Raw genomic sequence first — 20,330 nt, 5'->3', positions numbered from 1 at the left:
CAAATCTTTCACAGTGGAAAGAATAAATTCGTAGGTAGATTGCCAGGAAGCAATCTCTATTTGATAAAAGTTGACTGCTTCTAGTTTGTTGACAGATCTAACGAACCATAGCCAAGTAAAAACTATTTTTTTTTGTTTGGGTATTAGTCAAGTGTTCAATTCTGCCAGGACGTCCTATAGACCGATCAATATTTTTTAATCTGTATAAAACCTTAGTGTATCAAAATCATATTTTATGATACGATATGCGGTAAAGGGGTTGAGAATTGAGATGTAGTTTGAGTTTCTCAAATCTAAGTTGAGTAGGTACTCTGGGCTACAGAAACACCGAGGCTCATGACTTTTCAATGTTAACGTGAATACTTATTACTTTCTCTTTGGCTTGTTTATTTATGAAATGATCCGATTTCCGAATTGGGTCTGAAATCTGAATCTCTGGATCATTTAATTGAACATTATTATTTTAGAAAAATATACTAAAATGATCATTTAAATATACTTAATTCTTACACGTTTAAATTTTTTAAGTATTATCATGAATAATATAAAAACCTTAAAAGTTCTGAGAAGTAAGTAGGATAAATACTTTATAGGAAAAATCTCTTCTTGTTAAACGTACCTACAAAAACTTAAAACAATGACTATATGTGCAATTATTAAAATATGTTGAGGATTTTAATTGTTCATATTTAAATTGTACTAGTCTGAGTACGTACCTAATAAATTAGCAGGAAATTGAATATTATGCATGCGCTTTCTTATTTCTTAAAAGTGTACATTTTACAGGTATTCTTTTCAAAGAGAAATCTTTGAAATGTAAGAATATAACACATAGATATCAATCATCTATAGATGCTCCACCAAGTTCCTCTAGAGAGATAGCACAACTTACAATACCTAAGGGCATATTGGGTCAGCCAACATGCCACACACATCCACATTTAATTCAACAGGGACAATTAACTTGTGGAATTACTCAGCAGGAATATAAGGAAAGGAGGGAAACTTTAGTAAGAAAATTGTTAGCAGAGGTGGAAAATGTGCATAAAACTCATCTTGTAAGTATTACAAATGTTATTTAATTATTTTAAAAAGGAAAATGGCATTTATTTTCAAATACATTCTTTTATATATATCTCAATAGGTATCAGCATACTTAGTAGGTATATTAGATTATTTTATTACAAAACTAGTAGGTTTGAATCTGGGACAATAATCTCTAATAATTACTGGACAAGAAATAGATATAGCAAGAATTGTCTATTTTAGCTATTTTTATAGTGTTATTGTCATATGGCATTATACTAGGGGGTAGTGGAAGTACATAATATCTTTGTACTTCAAAAAAAAGCTGTACATGCCATATACCAACTGAGCCCATGAGAATCTCTAAAGGAAAAATTCAAAGAAATTCATATTATGACCATGTACGGCTAATATATTTATAGCAATCTCCTGTATGTACATAAACATTATTATTCCTATACTAAAATAATTGACAACCATAATTTAAGCACTAGAAATAACTTACTAGGCTCAGTAAAGTTCTTCTTTTGCATGTAATGGTATTAAATTTTACCATAAATTGCCACCTTACATACCATTAAATGCAAACTTATGTCGAAGGCTTCTTACAGTACTGAAGATTACGTAAACAATATTACAATACGGAATTTAATAGTATTGTAGTTGTTACTTTATATATAATATGTTTAAACTTTTGTGTAAATAGCATGTATTTGAATTGTATTTTTGGTGATTTATGTTGATCAGCAATTTGTTGATTGAATAAAATACTTTGCATTAGACACAAAATTCCGGAACATTCCCGGATTTTCCAGCCATCTCGTAAGCCCACTGGCAATATTATTAGGAACAGCTCTTTGGCACAGTTATACAAGCTTTTCCTAAATTGTCAATTTTAAAATTCTTTTCAAAAATGTATTTCCCACAAATACAAACACTTTAAAAGTAATCTTAAGTTATTCACAACATTTAAATGATTACATTATTATTTTCCAGATTGTCATACCAGCAGCAAAAAAACAGTATATGTCAGATAAAATACCATATGTGTTTCGACAAAATTCCGATTTCTTTTATTTAACTGGGTGTTTGGAACCATCAGCTATCCTTGTCATCACGAAGCCTGCATTTAATGATGATTTCAAGGTATTTATATTAATATTCACTTTTTTCATAAGGTTTTCTAACTCCTTGTGTTATTTGAATAAGTAAATTTTATTATTATTTGAGATTTGTAAGTGATTTAAGACAAAATACTAATTTTTTTTTTTTAAATCATTTTAATTTAAAGGCCTAGAGGATTAGGAAAATACCAGTTTAGTTCCGCATATCATTTATTACTTGTCGTAATATAATACACACGTCAGTAATTTACATCCAAATATGAACCAATAACTCATATCACACAATAACATTAGCAGTTGTATAATATCTTAACAGTTTATTATTTTAAATTTATATCCTTCTCAAATATTGTATACAAATTTAATTTTATACCAAAATTTATGAACAATATAAATACACAAAACAATTAAAAATAATAAATTGTTTGGAATTGAAAGGCCTACAGCTCAAGATAATTTCCTAATGTGAAATTATTGGGATTGAGCAGGTAAAAACTCTAAAGTAGTTCCTGTAGATGGAGTCCTGAGAGTTGAACAAGACTTACCAAGATTTATGGTTGATGCATCACTCGGACGTAACCCGAGAGGTGCAGTTTCGATTCCTGCATTGTCCATAAATTTATATCACACTAAATATTCACTCTGATTACTCTAGGTCTAGGGGTATTACTAGGTCGCGGGGGTAATCTAAAAGATTATTTTGAGTGGACTGTATGGAAAAAAAGGTAGTGGGGTTTGTTTCCTAGTAATACCAATTAGCTCAATTCAGTAAAATTGCAGGGACTAACCTTGATATCTTCTGCAGGCCTCGCCAGGACGTCCTTCACTTTATTACACCACAGACACAGCTTATTTTCAAATTAATGTAAATTATGAAGAGCTCAAAATATTAAATAAAACGTTTATAATATGAGGTAGCGGCGCGGGCGCGTATCGAACGCACGTTTTGAGATGCGGGGGTCGACGTATACTCTTCACGGTCGCTTCGCGAATAACCTATGTACTATCTATGATGTGATCTTTGTAATAATATTTTAAATCTAAAAAGTTTATTGGAATTATTTTATGACAAAAAAGAAATATGTCTGTTGAAGGTAGATTTATATTACATGCATTATTATGCATGCATCTATTGATTTATGTGATATCATTCAAATTACTAAAAGTCTTAACTGGTGGATATAATTGGTCAGACTTATAATGTTTTTTTTTTCAGACCATATTGTTTGTTCATGACAAGGACAGTCATGCAGAACTATGGGAGGGTCCCCGCACTGGCTGTGTAGCGTCAACAACACTGTTCTCTGTTGACGAATGTCTTCCAGTTGAAAAGTTTCATGATTATATTAATAAGTATGTATGGCATAACTTTTAGATATTAGATGGTTCTACCCAGTTACATTATCTCAGGACCTAATGTCGATGACATCACATCATTGCTTGTTACGGTGTGCAAAACATGCGTCACTAGGTTATTATTATTAATAAATAAAGAAATATTTATTTTGATGTGTGTGAGGGAGTGAAAGAGGACCGAGAAGGGCTTCATGTTCCAGCGATGTCCAGAGATAATGTGGCTGTGTAGTAAGTACCATTGTGTGGTTTGAAACAAAGGTTATTATTCCACACATAACAAAACCAGTCAAGTTAGACTCCCACATGAAGGGGTCTGTACTATGATACTAGATATAACTACTAGTTAATACTTGGAATTGTATATACAGTAAAAGCTCTTAATTCGCGGGGTATATGTTCCATAAATATGCCGCGAATACAGAAACCGTGAATACAGAATGGTAATTTATATGGGTTTATTGGGGATATGTTCCTAGATGAAAAAATAAAAAACAAACTTAAAGTTACTATAACATAAATGACTTTCTTAATGATACTACAGATTGGGAATGGAGTGACCGCCCTCAGGCTATTAAATAATAAGTTTAATTGTACAATATTACTTTGTAAACATATTTATTTGATGAAAAATAAAAGCCCGCTGAGTTTGTTGCGCCCATTCTTCTCAGGTCTGAGGCATTCATTTTGGAATGGGTGGTAGTTTTTGACTTTCAATAAGTGACGTCACATCCTATTTTGAATAAAAATATTTGAATTTGAATTTGAAAAAAACAATTTAATTGAAGCTTTTGACCAAACTTATTAATTATTTTCCCCAGGTATAGGCAACGGTTTATAGAATTTTGTAAGATTTTCTTGCTTGGCAGTTTTTAAAAGGTCCTTCAGCAGCTCCAGATCCACTTGATTCTATCTGTTCGTACCCATCTCGTCCTATTCCATTCGCAATTTCGGCTATGTTATAATTCATTTTATTAAAATGCATGTGCTATGTACCGAGTACATCCGCGAATAAAGAGATATTTAGCCGCGAATATAGGAATTGGGTCACAATTTTTTAATCCGCGAATAGTGAAAGCGCGAATGAAGGAAGCGCGACTAAGGAGCGTTTACTGTATATGTATTATACAGTCCACTTGGAAATGTGAGCCTTCAATGGTCAACTAACGTCAGGTTAAATAAATAATACTAAAAATGTAAGTTACTGTTACTCTAAAATCCAATGTAAAAAATAAAGTAAGTAACAAAGTAAGCCTGTAGCAATTTCAATAAATGATTGACTCCTGGGACATTCTGGGCTGGTTGGAGTAAGGAGACTAATGCACACACACAATGGCCCAATCAAGGATTTAACATAAAGAAGAAGAAGTAAAGAGTACAGTTAAACTAACCAATTAACTATGTATATTTGATTTGCAGATTAACTTCAATATCTAAACCATCGGTGATGTGGTACCACAATGACAATCCAACCAATCCTGACATCCATAATAGTGTCCACACGGCTTTCCGGCAAGGGCAAGGTGTAATGGAAGATCCCCAGCGAGCTTTACACCAGATGAGAGTTATAAAGTCCCCAGCTGAGATTGAGCTGATGAAGGAAACATGCTATGTTGGATGTCAGTCTGTTAATATGGCGATGGCGTGTACAAAACCTGGTAGGTATGTTGTGTCCTGTGTTTTTTAGAATAAAAATTTAGGAATAAATTTTATGTTAGGGCATATTTTAAAATTAATTAAAATTTTAACACCTGCAAAGCAATTCTATTTCTTTTTCTTCTTCTCCGTTACACTCTTGACAGAGTGGTCGTGATCATTACGAAGTGTAATCTTTTGGGGCAGATGATCACTACCAATACGGGCGAATCATCGCCCCACGAGCATTTGCCACTTTTCCCTGCTGGCCGACAGTCACTTACAGGTACACTTCAATGGACCGCCCACAGCAGACTTAATTTGGACGGTCCATCGCATGGGCGACCTTCCTCTCCCTCGGGTGCCCTCCACTTTGCCCTGCACGACAAGGCGCTCAATGGACTCACTCTCGCGTCGGGAGACGTGTCCGAAGAACTTAAGAATGCGACTCTGTACTAACACCGAAACGTACTCTGTAATAACACTGAATCAAATTGTGTTATGCTTTAACAAGAAAATAAGTAATGGTCTTATATATTTACAAAAGTACTAGACTGTGGAACAGGCATACCTACTCTTTAAATTTGAGAATTACTAATAATATTCTCTTGTCGCGTTGCAGTGCCACAGTTTACCAGTGGGAGGCTTCTTTGCACAGGATGCCGGCTAGATGATGGGTATCATAACGGCGCCTATTTCTGCCGTGAAGCAGTAATGTGTAAGCATTACTGCGTTTCGGTCTAAAGGGCGCCGCTAGTGAATTTACTCAGCAAATGAGACTTAACATCTTATGCCTCAGGCGATCACAATTGTAGTGCCGCTCAGAGTTTTAGGTTTTTTTAAGAATCCTAAACGGCACTGCATTGTAATGGGCAGGGCGTATCAATAACCATCAGTTGAACGTCCTGCTCGTCTCGTCCCGTATTGGCATAAAAAAAGTGCAGTTGCAGTTTTTTAACGGAATAGCCCTTTCTGAATTGTACACAGCAAAAACGCCATTCAAATTGATAACAAAACTCGTTCCTCCTTTTGCGGTGTGTTCTGTTAGATGTGACATTGGTTCCGTTGTACTGATGGGTGTGAGTATTTTAAACAGTCCTGTATTAGGTACTCATAATTTGCGCCATGTGATCCGACGGAGAACCAACGCATTTGAAGACGCAGTATTGGTAGGCCGCCCAAAAGATGGATCGATGATCTGGTCAAGATCGCCGTAATAAAATTGGATGAGGACAACGCAGGCCAATCGTCTTGAAGATCTTTGGTGGAGTCTTTGTCCAGGAGTGGACGTCTTTTGGCTTAACCTTCCCAAATCAGTAGTACCCCAGTGCACTATAAAACCGAGTGTGCCGTACGGCCCTCACCAAATTCTGACACTTATTTTGTTTATAAGATGATTTATTTTGCATTGTCTTATAGCTTGTTTCAATAGCTTTCAGATACTTTCATTCAAATCATCCTAATTATAAGAAATCTATTGCTACACGTAAAATAATACACATTGACAGAACGCTGTGCGAGCGCCAAAATCGCGCCAATCTATACCGTACCGTGCTCCGCGTGCGGATCAGAGAGCGCCGATTGGCTTAAGCTAAGTGATAATAGTGCACTAATTTTGTATCTGTGGATATTTTTGATGGGATTTGTTCATAATGTATTGCTTTAAAAAAGAGTGTGTGTACTTATGTATGCACGTAAGAAGTTATACTTGCAAAGATGGCTTTGACAATTAATTATTAAATGAAGAATACGGCTTTATGGGCTACAACCCTGTGCCTATCCTAATAATGGACGAACAAACCAAAAAAAATAAATAACGAATGACGCAAACGTCAAAATATTTTAGAAACCAACTTCAACTTGTTACTTTTGTGTTACAGTGATGCGCGCGCATCTAAAAATATCACTCTCATCATTTTTCATAACGCACCTAATAACTTTAAAAAATTTGAATATATGTGTGATTAAATTAGGGGTATCCGAGCACGCTGTGGCGTCCGTGTTTGAGTACACTTGCCGAATGGCGGGCGCAGAACACGGCGCGTTCCCGCCCGTAGTGGCGGGCGGACCTCGTGCCACGCACATACACTATGTGGCGAACAACCAGCTACTGGACCACGGAGACATGCTGCTCATGGACGCAGGTAACACAATATATATCAGCAGATTTATATTAATTAATGAACTACCCACATCATTGTTGAATTGCAGAACTGAAGTAGGGACTGTTAAATTTGTCACACACTAAGACAGGTTTCAAGACAAATATTTATGAGATGGGAAACACGAGAATATTCCGACAAACTGTAATAGTATGTATATTTTTTGTTATGAAAATAAGGGACGAGACGAGCTGGATGTTTAGCTGATGGTAACTGATACGGCCTGCCCATTACTATGCAGTGTCGCTCAGGATTATTGAAATACCCAAAAATTCTGAGTTGCACTACTATTGCGCTCGTCACCTTGAGACATAAGATATAATTAGTCTCATTTTCCCAGTAATTTCACTAGCTACGGCGCCTTTCAGACCGCAACACAGTAATGTTTACATATTACTGATCCGCGGCAGAAATAGACGCCGTTGTGGTACCCATAATCGAGCCGGCATCCGAAAATATCAGCAGATTTATATTAATTAATGAACTACCCATATAGCGTCACAATTGTCGAATTGCATAACGAAAATTCAAGTAAAAAAACTTACTGAGAAAGTTTTATCTGGCACAATGTGTTAAATATAACTGTTGATATATACTCTTAGTTCTATGATGTATGTCTATGGAATGGAAATGTACTCTGTTCTCTTTTGCCACCACTTTTTTCTGCGTACATTGTGTAAGTTACATCCAACAGTGTAAATGTTAACTAAAGATGAAGAAATAATTTTAGTCGTTTTTCCTTGGCCTTACAAATTATACATTATTAAAATGTCTGACTTAAGAAAAAATTGGTAGGGACTATTAAATTTGACACACACTAAGACTTATTATTGGTTTGGAGAACAAAATATATATTTATAAGATTCGAAACAGGACAATGACTGCGGACAAACTGCTGCGCAGTTTTACAGAATAGTTTGTATGTGTCGCAATGTTATTTTGTTCCCGAAATAAATGAAAAAAAAAATATACCTAAAAAATATCGAAAATGTGGACATAGGTACATGTGTGACGATCCAGTGCAGTTCCTCAAATGAATTTGTTAAAAATCTATACGAAAAATACTCTCCCTTTTCAAACTAACAAGTTTTGCCCAAATACAATTTTTTGTCAACCCTCATACTGCTTTAGTATTGAGATAATATCTCCATAATGTGTCACATATTAGATAGTTCCCCTTACCTCTTACAACTAAGAATTTATATCCTAGACAAAACAGTTTGATATCCGGAATAGGTCTAAATAAGTGGTTAAAATATACTTCATACCACCGACCTCGTAACCCATAGACGCCTGATAAAAGGCTAACTCTTTCAGATACCACGTATTCCATTAAATGACTTATTCAAGTAAGTAAGTAACATTAGATACACTATTAACCTTATACTAATCATTAATCAATTATTTTATATTTTAACAATACAAATTTTTGCAAATTTAATACGAACGAAAATTTAATACGAACTGAAAAATACAAAGATAAAAATAAAACATAATATTATAGCTGTGAAAACGTTATATGAATGTTATTACAAGAAATAAGCGTAAGACGAAAGTAATTATAGTTTTACATAAGTAGTGTTTCTAATAGTTAGTTAAAATATTTTATATTATTTTAGTTGTCACTATCATTAAATTAGGCGGGGCCTGTATTTTAATACTAGTTACTTCCAGATACATTGTTTTTTTACAGTTACTTCAGTACATAAAAGCGTATATAAGAATTTAACTTATGAAAAACATTTTTTAACAGTTCTACGAGAAAATAAATAACATTTGTTTATCATACATATTACTGGTTAGTACTTGAGCGGTCAATAGTAAAATTGAGGGTATTCTTAAATGTAGATGAACTTTTAATTATTATATGAAGATGAACTTAACTTATTATTATTATTATTTGTTATGGTCGCTTTAATGCAGCTGCTTGTGGCGGCAACGTGGGACGGGTCCTTCCCTTCCCTAGAATATGGTCGAGGGCGGTGATGGCTGGTCAATGCTTATATGCTCGTGAACGAACGTTACGTTACGTAACCAACTCTGCTTCATGTTCTTAAAATTGAAGTAATTGTATTTTTTCTCATCTACTTACTGTACTCAATAACTCTTATTAACTTACATTTACTTTTTTTTGACTTACACCAGTAACACTGAGTTTTTGTCGTTTTAGTATTTTTGTTGCATCACTTTACACAAATTCTAATTGTAATGATTTGTAAAACCATGAAGCTGTAAATTTTGATTTAATAGAGTGGCAATAATTTTCTTGCTATTTCTTCTTATCAAAGCTCAACCATTTCCGAAGTGGCGGTAGCTGTAAAAAGAAAATAAAATTTTTGACATTCATAAGTGTCATTTTCTTGACGATATGAATAAAGTGATTCAAATTTGAAATTTGACAATTTCTTTAAAGGGAAAATATGACAAATTGAAACTTAATGATATAAAAAAAATGTTAAGGTTTGTTTGTTTGTCTGTACTTCAGGCAGTCAACGTTGGATGTACAACTCGGATATATCTCGGACGTGGCCCGTCTCCGGAAAGTTTTCCAAGCACCAAAGAATACTGTATGAACTCGTACTGTCGGTTCAGGTAAGCGAATTATACCAATGTGATTAATATAAAAATTAATATTTAAATATAATTAATAAATTAATATAATTACGGGTTGGACTCCGGGTGTGCCGGCAGAAGTGAAAACTTGAACATCAACGTTGTGCATTTTTGTATATTTTGGAATGGTTAGGGAATAATTTCACAAGATATGCTTTATTTATCAGTATAAAAGTACTACTTAGCATTTATGTGCTTTAATACAATATTCATTTATTGCGCTATCGTACACAAAAATGACAATTTATAGTAAACAAAAAATTAAACACTTCAGAAGTATTTTACGTTAAAAAGTTTATCTCTCAGAAAAACAACTTTCATCCATAATTTCAACGACTGTCTTGCAAATTTTCGATCAGGTGACGTGTTCTGACGCGAGTTTAACATTTTATACTCATCCCAAGAAAAGAGCTCAAATAATAAAAAATAAAGAAAATAAAAATTTATGATTGTTGTAGAAACGTCTCATCGAATTGATGGGTGAACAGAGGCCCGCTTTGGACCAACTGTTTGATCAAATGTGCCGACTGCTCGGTACAGCGCTGCAGCAAGAAGGCATCCTACCAAAGAACATTGACTCTAATGAACTAATCGGGGTAAGTTCACTTAATCTAAATCTGGTATAAAAAAAGTGAGTGCATACTTATTACTTATGTATACACGCAAGAAGTTAATCTTTGTTGGTGTGGTATAACAAAAACCCTTAATTTTTTTTTAATCCACCTGCTATTTTACTTTTAATTTTAACAACATGAAGCAAAGTATTCGATGATTGGACGACTAACGACCGTACCTACCGTGAACAACCGCGCATATAGACCATAAAAATAGTGATTTAATAATTTTTTTATTAATAGTAAAAAAACAATGTACCAGGGGCTCGAACCCCTGACTTATACTTTTACTGTCAAAGAGTTGCCCGCGGAGCTATCTGGCTATGATTTACTACGTTGAAATTGTTGAACGTAATACCAAACTAATCATATTTTTTTAAGTGGGTAGTCGCAAAAAATCTCTTTAGAGTTCAATGACCCATCACAACATTCGCAATAACAGAATAATATTATTATCATAGAATTTGCATCACAAACACATTGAATCACTGTTTACTAGTCTATTTAAATTGTTACAGAATTATTGTTTAATTTTTATACTAACTATCAATCGGTTTTGTTGTTTTCAACTTCACTTTCAAAACAATAACTTGATAAGAACACGAACACACTTACTTACACGGCGTATGCACGGAACGGAACTGTTATGAGCTCCTAGTGATGCAGCTATTTTTATATTTGGGTCTTCCGAGAACACTCCGTATCCCGTGCCCGACCTTGTCTTTGAGCCATCTCTGAAAATCCGGAGGTCTTTTATACTGAAGTCCTCTTTCAGTTCTTCGTACAGCTGTATTTTATATCTCTTCTCGAATATGTATTCCTTTGGAGATCTATCATTTACTGCCAACAGCAGAGGCTCCTTTTCAATCACCTCATTTAGAACCTCTGGGTGTGGGGATTGAGTGGTTTTCCAAAGATTTGTGTCTTCAACCTTACTGCGGCGCAGGCCGCCTCTTGTTTTATAAAGACGTGTACAGCCGTAAGATTCAACATTGCTTCTACAGCTGCGGTAGGTGTAGTTCGCATACATCCTGTGATATGAGCCATCCTGTGAGCCATACACGTTAGTCTTTGGAATCGTTGCAGTTTTTTACAAGAAGTGATCAGCTTGGTACGTGGCCACCAGACAACTGCACCGTAACATATCATAGGTCGTATCACAGCTGTTATAGCATCCATAGTACGATATTCGGGGCAAGTAACCATCTTCCTTTTATTCTACGGTATTGCCAGAAGGTTATGGTGGCTGTATTTATTTTTGACTCCAAGTGGGCGGCCCAGTTTAACTTGCTGTCAAGCATTACTCCTAAATACTTCACTTTGCTGTTCAATTGGAGATCGGTGTTAAACAGTTTGGGCAGTTTATAGTTTCCCAGAACTCTTTTGTTTGTGAACATTACCAGTTCCGTTTTTGACGGGTGACTGATAGGTTTTTGTCTATGCAACATCTTTCCACGATTTTCAATGCTGCATTTGTTACTTCACATATAGTACTGGCAAACTTTCCGCATATCAATGTAGTTAGATTATGTGCGCAGCCTACCGTAAAGCAGTGATTTTCGTTGAGAGTGGTAATTAGATCATTTACGGACCATGGGGGCAGCTTTTAGCGACAACTGCCTTCTGTGTCTCATCTTCACTTAGTAATATCACTCTGTGTTTGAGCATGTTTTCAATCCATGATGTCAGAGTTGTACATATTCCATGGCGGTGTAGTGCTTCTTTTATATTTATAAATTTTGTCTTATCGAAGGCTCCTTCAATGTCCACGAAGGTTCCTATAAAGTTCACTATAGCGGTTCAGTGCTTTTACCTTGACTGTACGCATGATTAGGGTGTAAGGGTATGTTCTTAAGGTAATTTTCCCTAAGTTCTCTTTCACACAGTCTTTCTGGGGTCTTCAGGGCGAAAGAGGTAAGGCTGATGGATCTGTATGATTTAGCGTTGGAATAGTCACTCTTACCTGGTTTAGGTATGAAGATCACTTTTACTTCCCTCCATTTCTTAGGGATGTATCTATGCGCTAGACACGCCCTGAATATGTTGATCAGCCGGATGTGGAGACCCTCTCCTCCCCACTGCAACAATGCGGGAAAGATCTCATCAGGTCCTGCTGACTTAAAGGGGTGAAAGGAATTTATAGCCCACTTTGTTTTATTGGTGGTCACCACCTTGTGTGCTTGTTGCCAGTTAGCTTCTTCAGCGGTTATGTTTTCATTTACTCACTCTGTATGCTGCATTATTTTGCAACCTGGAAAGTGCGTTTCCGTCAGGACTCGCTCTGTTTCCTCTGGTGAGTTGGTAAATGTACCATCAGGGTTCTGCAGGGATCCGAGAATTTGTCTAGGTTGTCGTCGGCATACAGCGCTAAAATGGCGCCGTCGGCAACTGGGATGTCGTCCGTGTATCTGCTGTAGCTTACAGGCAGCTTCCCTGGGGCACACCGGCTGGGTCGCTCCGTGGGCAGAGCGTCTTCAACCTCCACTTGAAACCGTCTGTCTTCCAAAAAGATGGCCACAGTCTCAACTACTCGGCGGGGAGTAGTATACGTGGACAGATTGTATACCAGGCAGGCGTGCCAGACGGGATCGAACGCCTTCTCCATATCGAGGAATACTGCGACAGACTGCACTCGCTTGTTGTAGGCGGTAGCGATTGCAGTACCCTCGTGACTTGTACTGCGTAAACCCGAGGGCTTTGCGCAGCCTTGCTCATCGAATCATCCTTTGTACTAGTCCGGGGGAGAATAGGCCGGGGTCTTCTGTCGGCGCTATCGGTGACTCGAAGTAGTTATTCACATGTCGCTCGATGATCTCTACGTGCTGCACATCCGCAGTCTGGTTGGGTGTAAACTGCGTCTCCAGGTGGTCAGCAAATATCTCGGCTCGGTAACGTGGGGTTCCCTCACTGGACATGAGGGGTCTAATCGGGGAGGGCTTCTCGGATTCATTACGCAACTGTACCATACAAACTCACATAATATAATGCTAAGACTCACATAATAAATTGAGTGTCCTGCTCTATTGAGTTTGTTTGACATCAATATACCCCATCGACCTCCTCGTAAGGCAACTGCATTGTTTAAAATCCCACTCCGCAGAACGAGGCTTGGAGCCAATTCAACTTTAGTGAGGCTTTCGCGGTCATACATTATCTATCTTTAAGGATTGAGGGTTTAGAAATTAACCGTAATTCTGAAAATGAATTTAAGCGTAGGCTTTGTAATTTTTTAAATAATAATTTAATTTATTCTTTAAGTGTACTTTTCTTTTTATTTGTGCAGAAGTAGTTGTAAAATATTTGTTAGATTTATATAATTCGTTATTATTTTATAGCCGACAAACAATCGTCATAAAATTATGTTTCATGCATGTCTGATTGCCTGTAAGTAGAATCGCAATTATCATTTTTTTAAGTATGTTGTAATTATAGTGGAATGTTTTAGTTTCTGTAGGTAATCTTAAATAAATAAATAAATGCTGTGACAATTTATTGCGCGTTTTAATTTTAGAACGTAAATGTACAACGACATCTATTGGATCTTTAGTAAAATAATATTAAATGATTCTAACATGTGCGGGCAGCGCGCGTACCGACTGTGCCCGCACCACGTGTCGCACTACCTGGGGCTGGACGTGCACGACGCGCCGCTTGTAAGACGTCGCGTTCCTGTCGCGGATAACATGGTGGTCACCGTCGAGCCAGGTATGAACACCGAAGACATTGACGTTCTATACACATAGAAGGACATATCAGAAGACGATGTAAATACTACGTAATAAAAGGGCGGGACTGCAAATTGAAATTTAGTTTAGTATGAAACGTGCAGTCATTTGACATAAGTTTGAAATTGTAGTAATTACATTGCGATTGGCGACGAAGTATAATCCTGCTAAGTTTGAAAACGAACACTTGCTTAAAAATAGCGGGTTTCGGATTTTCCCGTTTTTACAACATTATAGCCGTCATCTGTTTTTAAGAGTTTCGCTAGGCTGCACATACCATTCGCAGTCTGATAGCGGAACGGCAAAAGTGTAAAAAACAATGTAAGCACCGTCATCGTGTGCCTACGCCTCCGAATCGAGTTCTAAATTCAACATATACATAACCTGAACAAATTCAAGGTACATTACATTTAAAGCATATGCACTAAAAAGTATAAATATCCATTGTAGTATCGTATTATCGTAGTGGTTGTAATATTGTATATCTATTGTTTTGGAATAGTGTCTTTGCAGTCGGTTGCTTTTTGTATTTTTTTTTTATAAACAGCAGTAGTAAATGCGGTAATTTATAGATATAGCAGTCGAAGCTTATCATGGCGTAATTTGTGGCATGCTCCATATTTCGGCATAGTTTTTATACGATGTGATTTGTCTATATGTATAGAACGTCATTGACCATAGACATAAAATATACTTAGCGTATAGATCACCAGAAATCCCGATAATGCTTGGCCAATTTTGATTTGTTAATGTGTGCGTTAGCGAGTTGAACAATTACATTCAAAATAAGGATTTAAGGTTAAACTAAGGAGCTAATGCCAAGTGTGGCTGACTATTTACGACTTGACAAATCAATTATGAAGTCATTATTTTTTTCCCTATTCTATAATAGGGTAATTACCCTATGGTAACACAACGTTACTTTATAAGTTTCTTGTGATAGTTAATCAGTGTGCTTTCACCGACTTCAACAAAAGAGGGTTTTCAGTTTGACTTTTTTCAAATTTACTGTCAAATTAAAATATCAGTAATTTTATATCTATGACGACCGTTCCCAATATTGTGGACTACTTGAGATAAAAAATCTTAACTATCGTTGACTTTTCTGTCCCTATAAACTTACCGACGGTAACTCATCTTATCCATACACGCTGTCTGTCAATGAGACAATGTATAGCTTACCAGCGATAGAAGTTTCGATGGAAATTGCATTTCACGCGTCCCTATATAAGGCGATAAGAATGACTTATCGGGTATATTGGGGCAGCTTCAGATTATTGACAGCTACTTACTGACAGTAGAAGATAGTAATTTATCTCTATCTGTAGATAGTATATTGGGCACGGCCGTAAGGCTTTTCTTTATTCTATCCACTACCTAACACCACTTCTTTTTACTGACACCTTCACCGTTACTTTCCACAAGAGCCACAATACAAAGAATAGAATAGATATGATCTCTGAATTAATAATATATTTCTAATGTTTCAAGGTATTTACATAAGACCGGATGACCAGTCCGTGCCCCCCGAGTTCCGCGGGCTCGGCATCAGAATTGAAGATGATGTGCTAATCACCAGCTCAGGACCAGTCGTGCTTACCAACACCTGTGTCAAAGAAGTTGACGACATCGAAGCAATTGTCGGCAAACAAAACATTTGAGTTTGCAGACCATTGTGAAAGATTAATTATTCCTGTGTTATTATAATTATATATATATAATATATTATATATATATAATTATAATAATTATATTATATATATAATAATTATATTATTATAAAAAAGTTGAACATACTCTGTGTTTATTGAAGTAGTCGTTAATATGCCGAAATCCATAATTATAGATACAAATTATTTGAGTTTTATTTAGTGTTAATTCCGCCGTCTTCAAACAATTCGACACGTGTTTCGCCTCTACACGAGGCATCCTCAGGACGTGTTGTCTCGCCTAAATCTAAATTAGACACTAAAGAAAACTCAAATCATTTGTATACTCTGTGTTATTCATAAACGCGAAGTAAAGTTATTCCAAATTTAAAACTTATTCGGCATTACAAATAAACTTGGTATAAATATTTAAAAAAATAAATAAATAAAAACAATTAAAAACCTTATACCTGAGAATATACCAAGAATATGCGAAATGTTGACTACAAATATCGCTGACAACACAGTCAATACAATGATCATTCTGAAGGTTTCCGAATGTCAAGCAGCCTTGCAAATAAACGCGGGAAACGTTATACGTCAAAATACAACAATAATAGGCTAAATGTCTATTTGTAAACATTTTGCATAATCTTGGTTTTTGGCTTTATACCTACCAAGTTTATTTTTAAGGCCTTTACCATACCTTTGTCATAGCTATAATATTAAGACGGGTTGCATGGTATCTATTATACAAACAATAACAATATTTTTGACTCGAAATATTCAGTCATATTTATACAATGACGTTCTATACATATGGACATATCATCCAGTCACAGTAAGCTCATCTCCTTAGTCGTGTGTCAACTGTGTGTCAATCAACAAGTGTGCTATAAAAAGTGCTTAAATAACACATTAAGGACTCATAAAGAAGATGGTGTGACTTATCACCGGTAAGGTTATTTTATTTATATAAGATCGATATGCAAAAAGCGAAAGTTATTGAAGTTAGACTTCTTTTGGCGCGATGGAGAAAAATGATGAGAGTGACTTTTCACATCGACACCTGAATTCTACATTGTGAAGTTAGTTCTAGGTGGCATGAAAATCGATAACTATGTTCAAGTTGTATATTCTAGTATTTTTATATTTAGAACGTTATGTATAATTTATTTATATCGTTAATTAAAAATTATTACAAAATATTTTTTTTAATAAAACGAATATTTTTTCATTAAATATGGTACAATATGATTGACAAGTCCCCACACAAGACCCGCTTGTCAGAATGGGACATGAAAAGACACAGTCAGAAATGAAAACAAAAGAGTCGCTCTTTTTAACCGACATCAAAAAAGGAGGAGGTTTCAATTGGTCGAAATGATTTTTCTCTATGTTTGTTACATCAGAACTTTCGTCTGGGTGAACCGATTTGGCAATGGCAACCATGAGAGAACCATAAAAGTCTTAATTTTGTTATAAGTATGTGCGCAACAAATTAACGAATAACTCAGTATCGTGCCAGCCGATTTCGATTATATTCTTTTTTTATTGGAAAGGATAAAATGGAATGGAAAGGATAAAGGATAACTGTAGTGAAATAAAAGATATATTTATTCAACAGAAAAAATGTATCAGAATTTTAGAAAATATTCAGCAGATGGATTCATGTAGACCATATTTTATTAAACACAAAATTTTAACCCTTACTTCAATTTACATCCTAGAAGCATGTAAATTTGTTAAAAAACATTCGGACTTATACTCAACACTACCAAATAACAAGCGAAATAATAGAAATTTAAACAAATTAAAAATTCCCCAAACAAGTATGTCATTAGTGTCATCGAGCCCTCACCACATGGCAATAAAAATTTATAATCACATCCCAAACGAAATTAAAAATAAAGAGAAGCCTTCTCTATTTAAAAGACATCTTAAAAATTTTTTAGTTTCAAAATGCTTCTACGATTTACCTGAATTTTTTAATTACAAGTGTGAGAATTAGTTACAATATAGTATAAGAATGTAAAAAATGTATAAGACTTATTTATTTTATGTATAACGTTGCTGTGCCCTTGCAGGGCGTCACATATTGTCTACCCATTAATGTACCAACCATCCTACTGTAAAATGTGACTTGCAATAAAATATTTTAATTTGATTTGATTTGATATACTTCAAAGGTAGTTTGGTTAGGTTCTGCTTATTAGATCCATGACAAAGTAACGACAGTTTTCAATTCTTAGGTGCAAATAAAAAATACTTGGCCGAATCTTTTTTATGCTATCCGGATATTTGACTCACCTACCGGAACGTCTTTATCGTCAATATCGATAACGACGTAGTCGAATATGTTGATGAAAAATTAACTCCCGACTTAATTATTAGTTTGTGTAGTTAAAATTCACTAATAATCTGAAAATAAAAATGAAATTTAGCAATAAAACACTATTCCAAATCAATAGATATTTAGAGACTGAGCGTTTGGCGATTAAATAAAACAACTGCTTGACTGTGAGGAATATGTGGAAGATATATGGAAAATATGATTTATTAAAAAGTTACACGATATATATACAAATTCCTTAAAACTAGTTACCCAATTACAATCGTTGCTTAAAAAATATTTACAAGTTCAGAAAATACACACCAATACTAAAGCTTACATTTTAACCAATAGTAAAACGTTTCATTCACTAAGAATTGAGAATAATATTATGTGTTCTATCACGCTCTAAAACTAATGCTATCGCAGTTTGTGTAAACTCGCGTCGAACCTCGATCATACGATGTCAATGAGCATTCCGCACCTACGCTATTGCTCATTAATTAAAATTGCATGAATAGCGATCGACGCCCGAGTCCCGACGCGTCATTCGAGGACGCTCGGCCTTGCTGTGCGGTTGTGTAACGCGGAGCATATGACTGACTACTGGTGATCTGTATGATTCTATGAGTTGTTGTACAGCATTATGAAATGGTTCTTATCAGAGCTAATATTACGTTATATAAAATAAAATGTTCTTGTCAGAACGAATCTTTCGGCATACGCTTATTACAGTTATTATGCACGATTACTATTTCTACGATCTATAATGCTACGTTACAAGTTAGGTATTAGACATTTGTATTAATTGATATTATTGGTTGTAGGTACAGCTACAGATACAATATGCAATAAAAAGTATAAAAATAATTACTTAACCCCCGAGGTGTCAATCAGACGTCTAACGTTTGTTATCAAAACTACCGTTGATGGCACTCAACGGTGCAAACGGTGACCAAGAATATTTTAAGCAACGAGAAATGAGTAAACGCAGAAATGTATAGACATAGCAGTCGAAGGTTATTATGGTGGCATGTGCCATATTTCGGCTTTGATTTTGTATGAGGTGCATTGTCTATATGTATAGAACGTCATTGTATTTATTTATTCTCCCTGGTCGACTATATCTCTACAAACTAAGATAGAGGATGCCAGGTTGATGTCTTGTACTTCGACTTTCGAAAGCCGTTTTATAGGGTCAATAACGACATATTACTTTCAAAGCTCGCGGCCATCGGCTTCATCCCTGGACTTCTTCGATTACTCGGTGACGACCTCCGTAATCGTAGGCAGTATGTCATGATCGGCGTATACGAGGCCCAGCCCTATAACACGCTTTCCGGAGTTAGTCAGGGTTCGATTTTTGGCCCACTTTTATTCCTACTGATGATAAATGATCTGGCAGCAGTCATCGAACAAGCTAAGCGCTGATGATTTAAAACGTTTTGCAGAAATAAGGTCAGAGGCTGATTGCATGGCATTGCAAAATCGTCAAAAATAAAATGGACTTCAACCTTAGGAAATGCTATGTCATGACTTATGGCCGAATGTGGCACCCCATCAAGTAATAACTATAAAATCGATGGTCAAATAGTCACTAGGTCTGCAAAGACTTGGGGGTCATATTTGATAATAAGCTGAACTTTCATGATTATGTTATTGCACTGGCAAGACAATCGCATGGGCGCCTCGGCTTTGTTCTTAAAAATGCAAGAGAATTTCGCCACGCAAATGTCATCCGGTTGATTTACCATGCGCTAGTTAAATCAAAATTAGAAACTAGCGCTGGCATCTGGAACCCCTACGAGGACACCTACGTGGTTCTCCTTGAAAGAGTTCAGAAGGTATTTCTGAGGTACCTTTATAAACGGATAGACGGGTTTTACTTACCTATATCCAACCAAATTTCTTCTGGGGTCTCTGAATTATAATTCTGAAGTTCGGCGGGAGTATCGACAACTCACTACTGCCTGTAAAGTTTTTCATGGTAGGATCAATGCTCCCGAGTAAAGTGATAAGCTGTGTCGGTTTTTTGTTCCAAACAAATACCTTCGCAATCGTAGGCATGAACTGTTTGCGGTTCCGCAGAGGCGCACA

At 35.7% G+C, this 20,330-nt stretch overlaps 1 protein-coding gene across 2 annotated transcripts; it reads left to right on the top strand.

The window, feature by feature from the left end:
- Positions 1–381: 381 nt before the first annotated feature.
- On the top strand, positions 382–18,068 carry LOC126964650 (xaa-Pro aminopeptidase 3). 2 transcript variants are annotated; one of them, XM_050807893.1, is made up of 11 exons: positions 382–569; positions 787–1,058; positions 2,023–2,172; positions 3,367–3,503; positions 4,923–5,161; positions 7,112–7,282; positions 9,786–9,892; positions 10,372–10,509; positions 14,112–14,232; positions 15,744–15,959; positions 16,035–18,068. In XM_050807893.1, the coding sequence occupies exons 1-10, from the start codon at positions 536–538 to the stop codon at positions 15,911–15,913; spliced, it is 1,539 nt and encodes a 512-aa protein (XP_050663850.1). In that variant the 5' UTR covers positions 382–535; the 3' UTR covers positions 15,914–15,959; positions 16,035–18,068. The 2 variants fall into 2 exon arrangements, with proteins under 2 accessions (XP_050663850.1, XP_050663851.1); XM_050807894.1 differs by lacking the exons at positions 382–569; positions 787–1,058; positions 2,023–2,172; positions 3,367–3,503 and having other exon boundaries at positions 4,971–5,165.
- Positions 18,069–20,330: the final 2,262 nt, after the last annotated feature.

The sequence above is a fragment of the Leptidea sinapis genome, chromosome 5 (genome assembly GCF_905404315.1).
Source record: "Leptidea sinapis chromosome 5, ilLepSina1.1, whole genome shotgun sequence".
NCBI classification, from domain to species: domain Eukaryota; kingdom Metazoa; phylum Arthropoda; class Insecta; order Lepidoptera; family Pieridae; genus Leptidea; species Leptidea sinapis.
This window is presented reverse-complemented; position numbering and strand designations above follow the sequence as displayed.

Coding starts and splice junctions, on each gene's coding strand:
- LOC126964650 (XM_050807893.1), top strand. CDS start 536: ATGAATAATATAAAAACCTTAAAAGTTCTGAGAA. Junction 9,893..10,371: donor AACTCGTACTGTCGGTTCAG/GTAAGCGAATTA, acceptor TGATTGTTGTAG/AAACGTCTCATCGAATTGAT. Junction 10,510..14,111: donor ACTCTAATGAACTAATCGGG/GTAAGTTCACTT, acceptor ATGTGCGGGCAG/CGCGCGTACCGACTGTGCCC.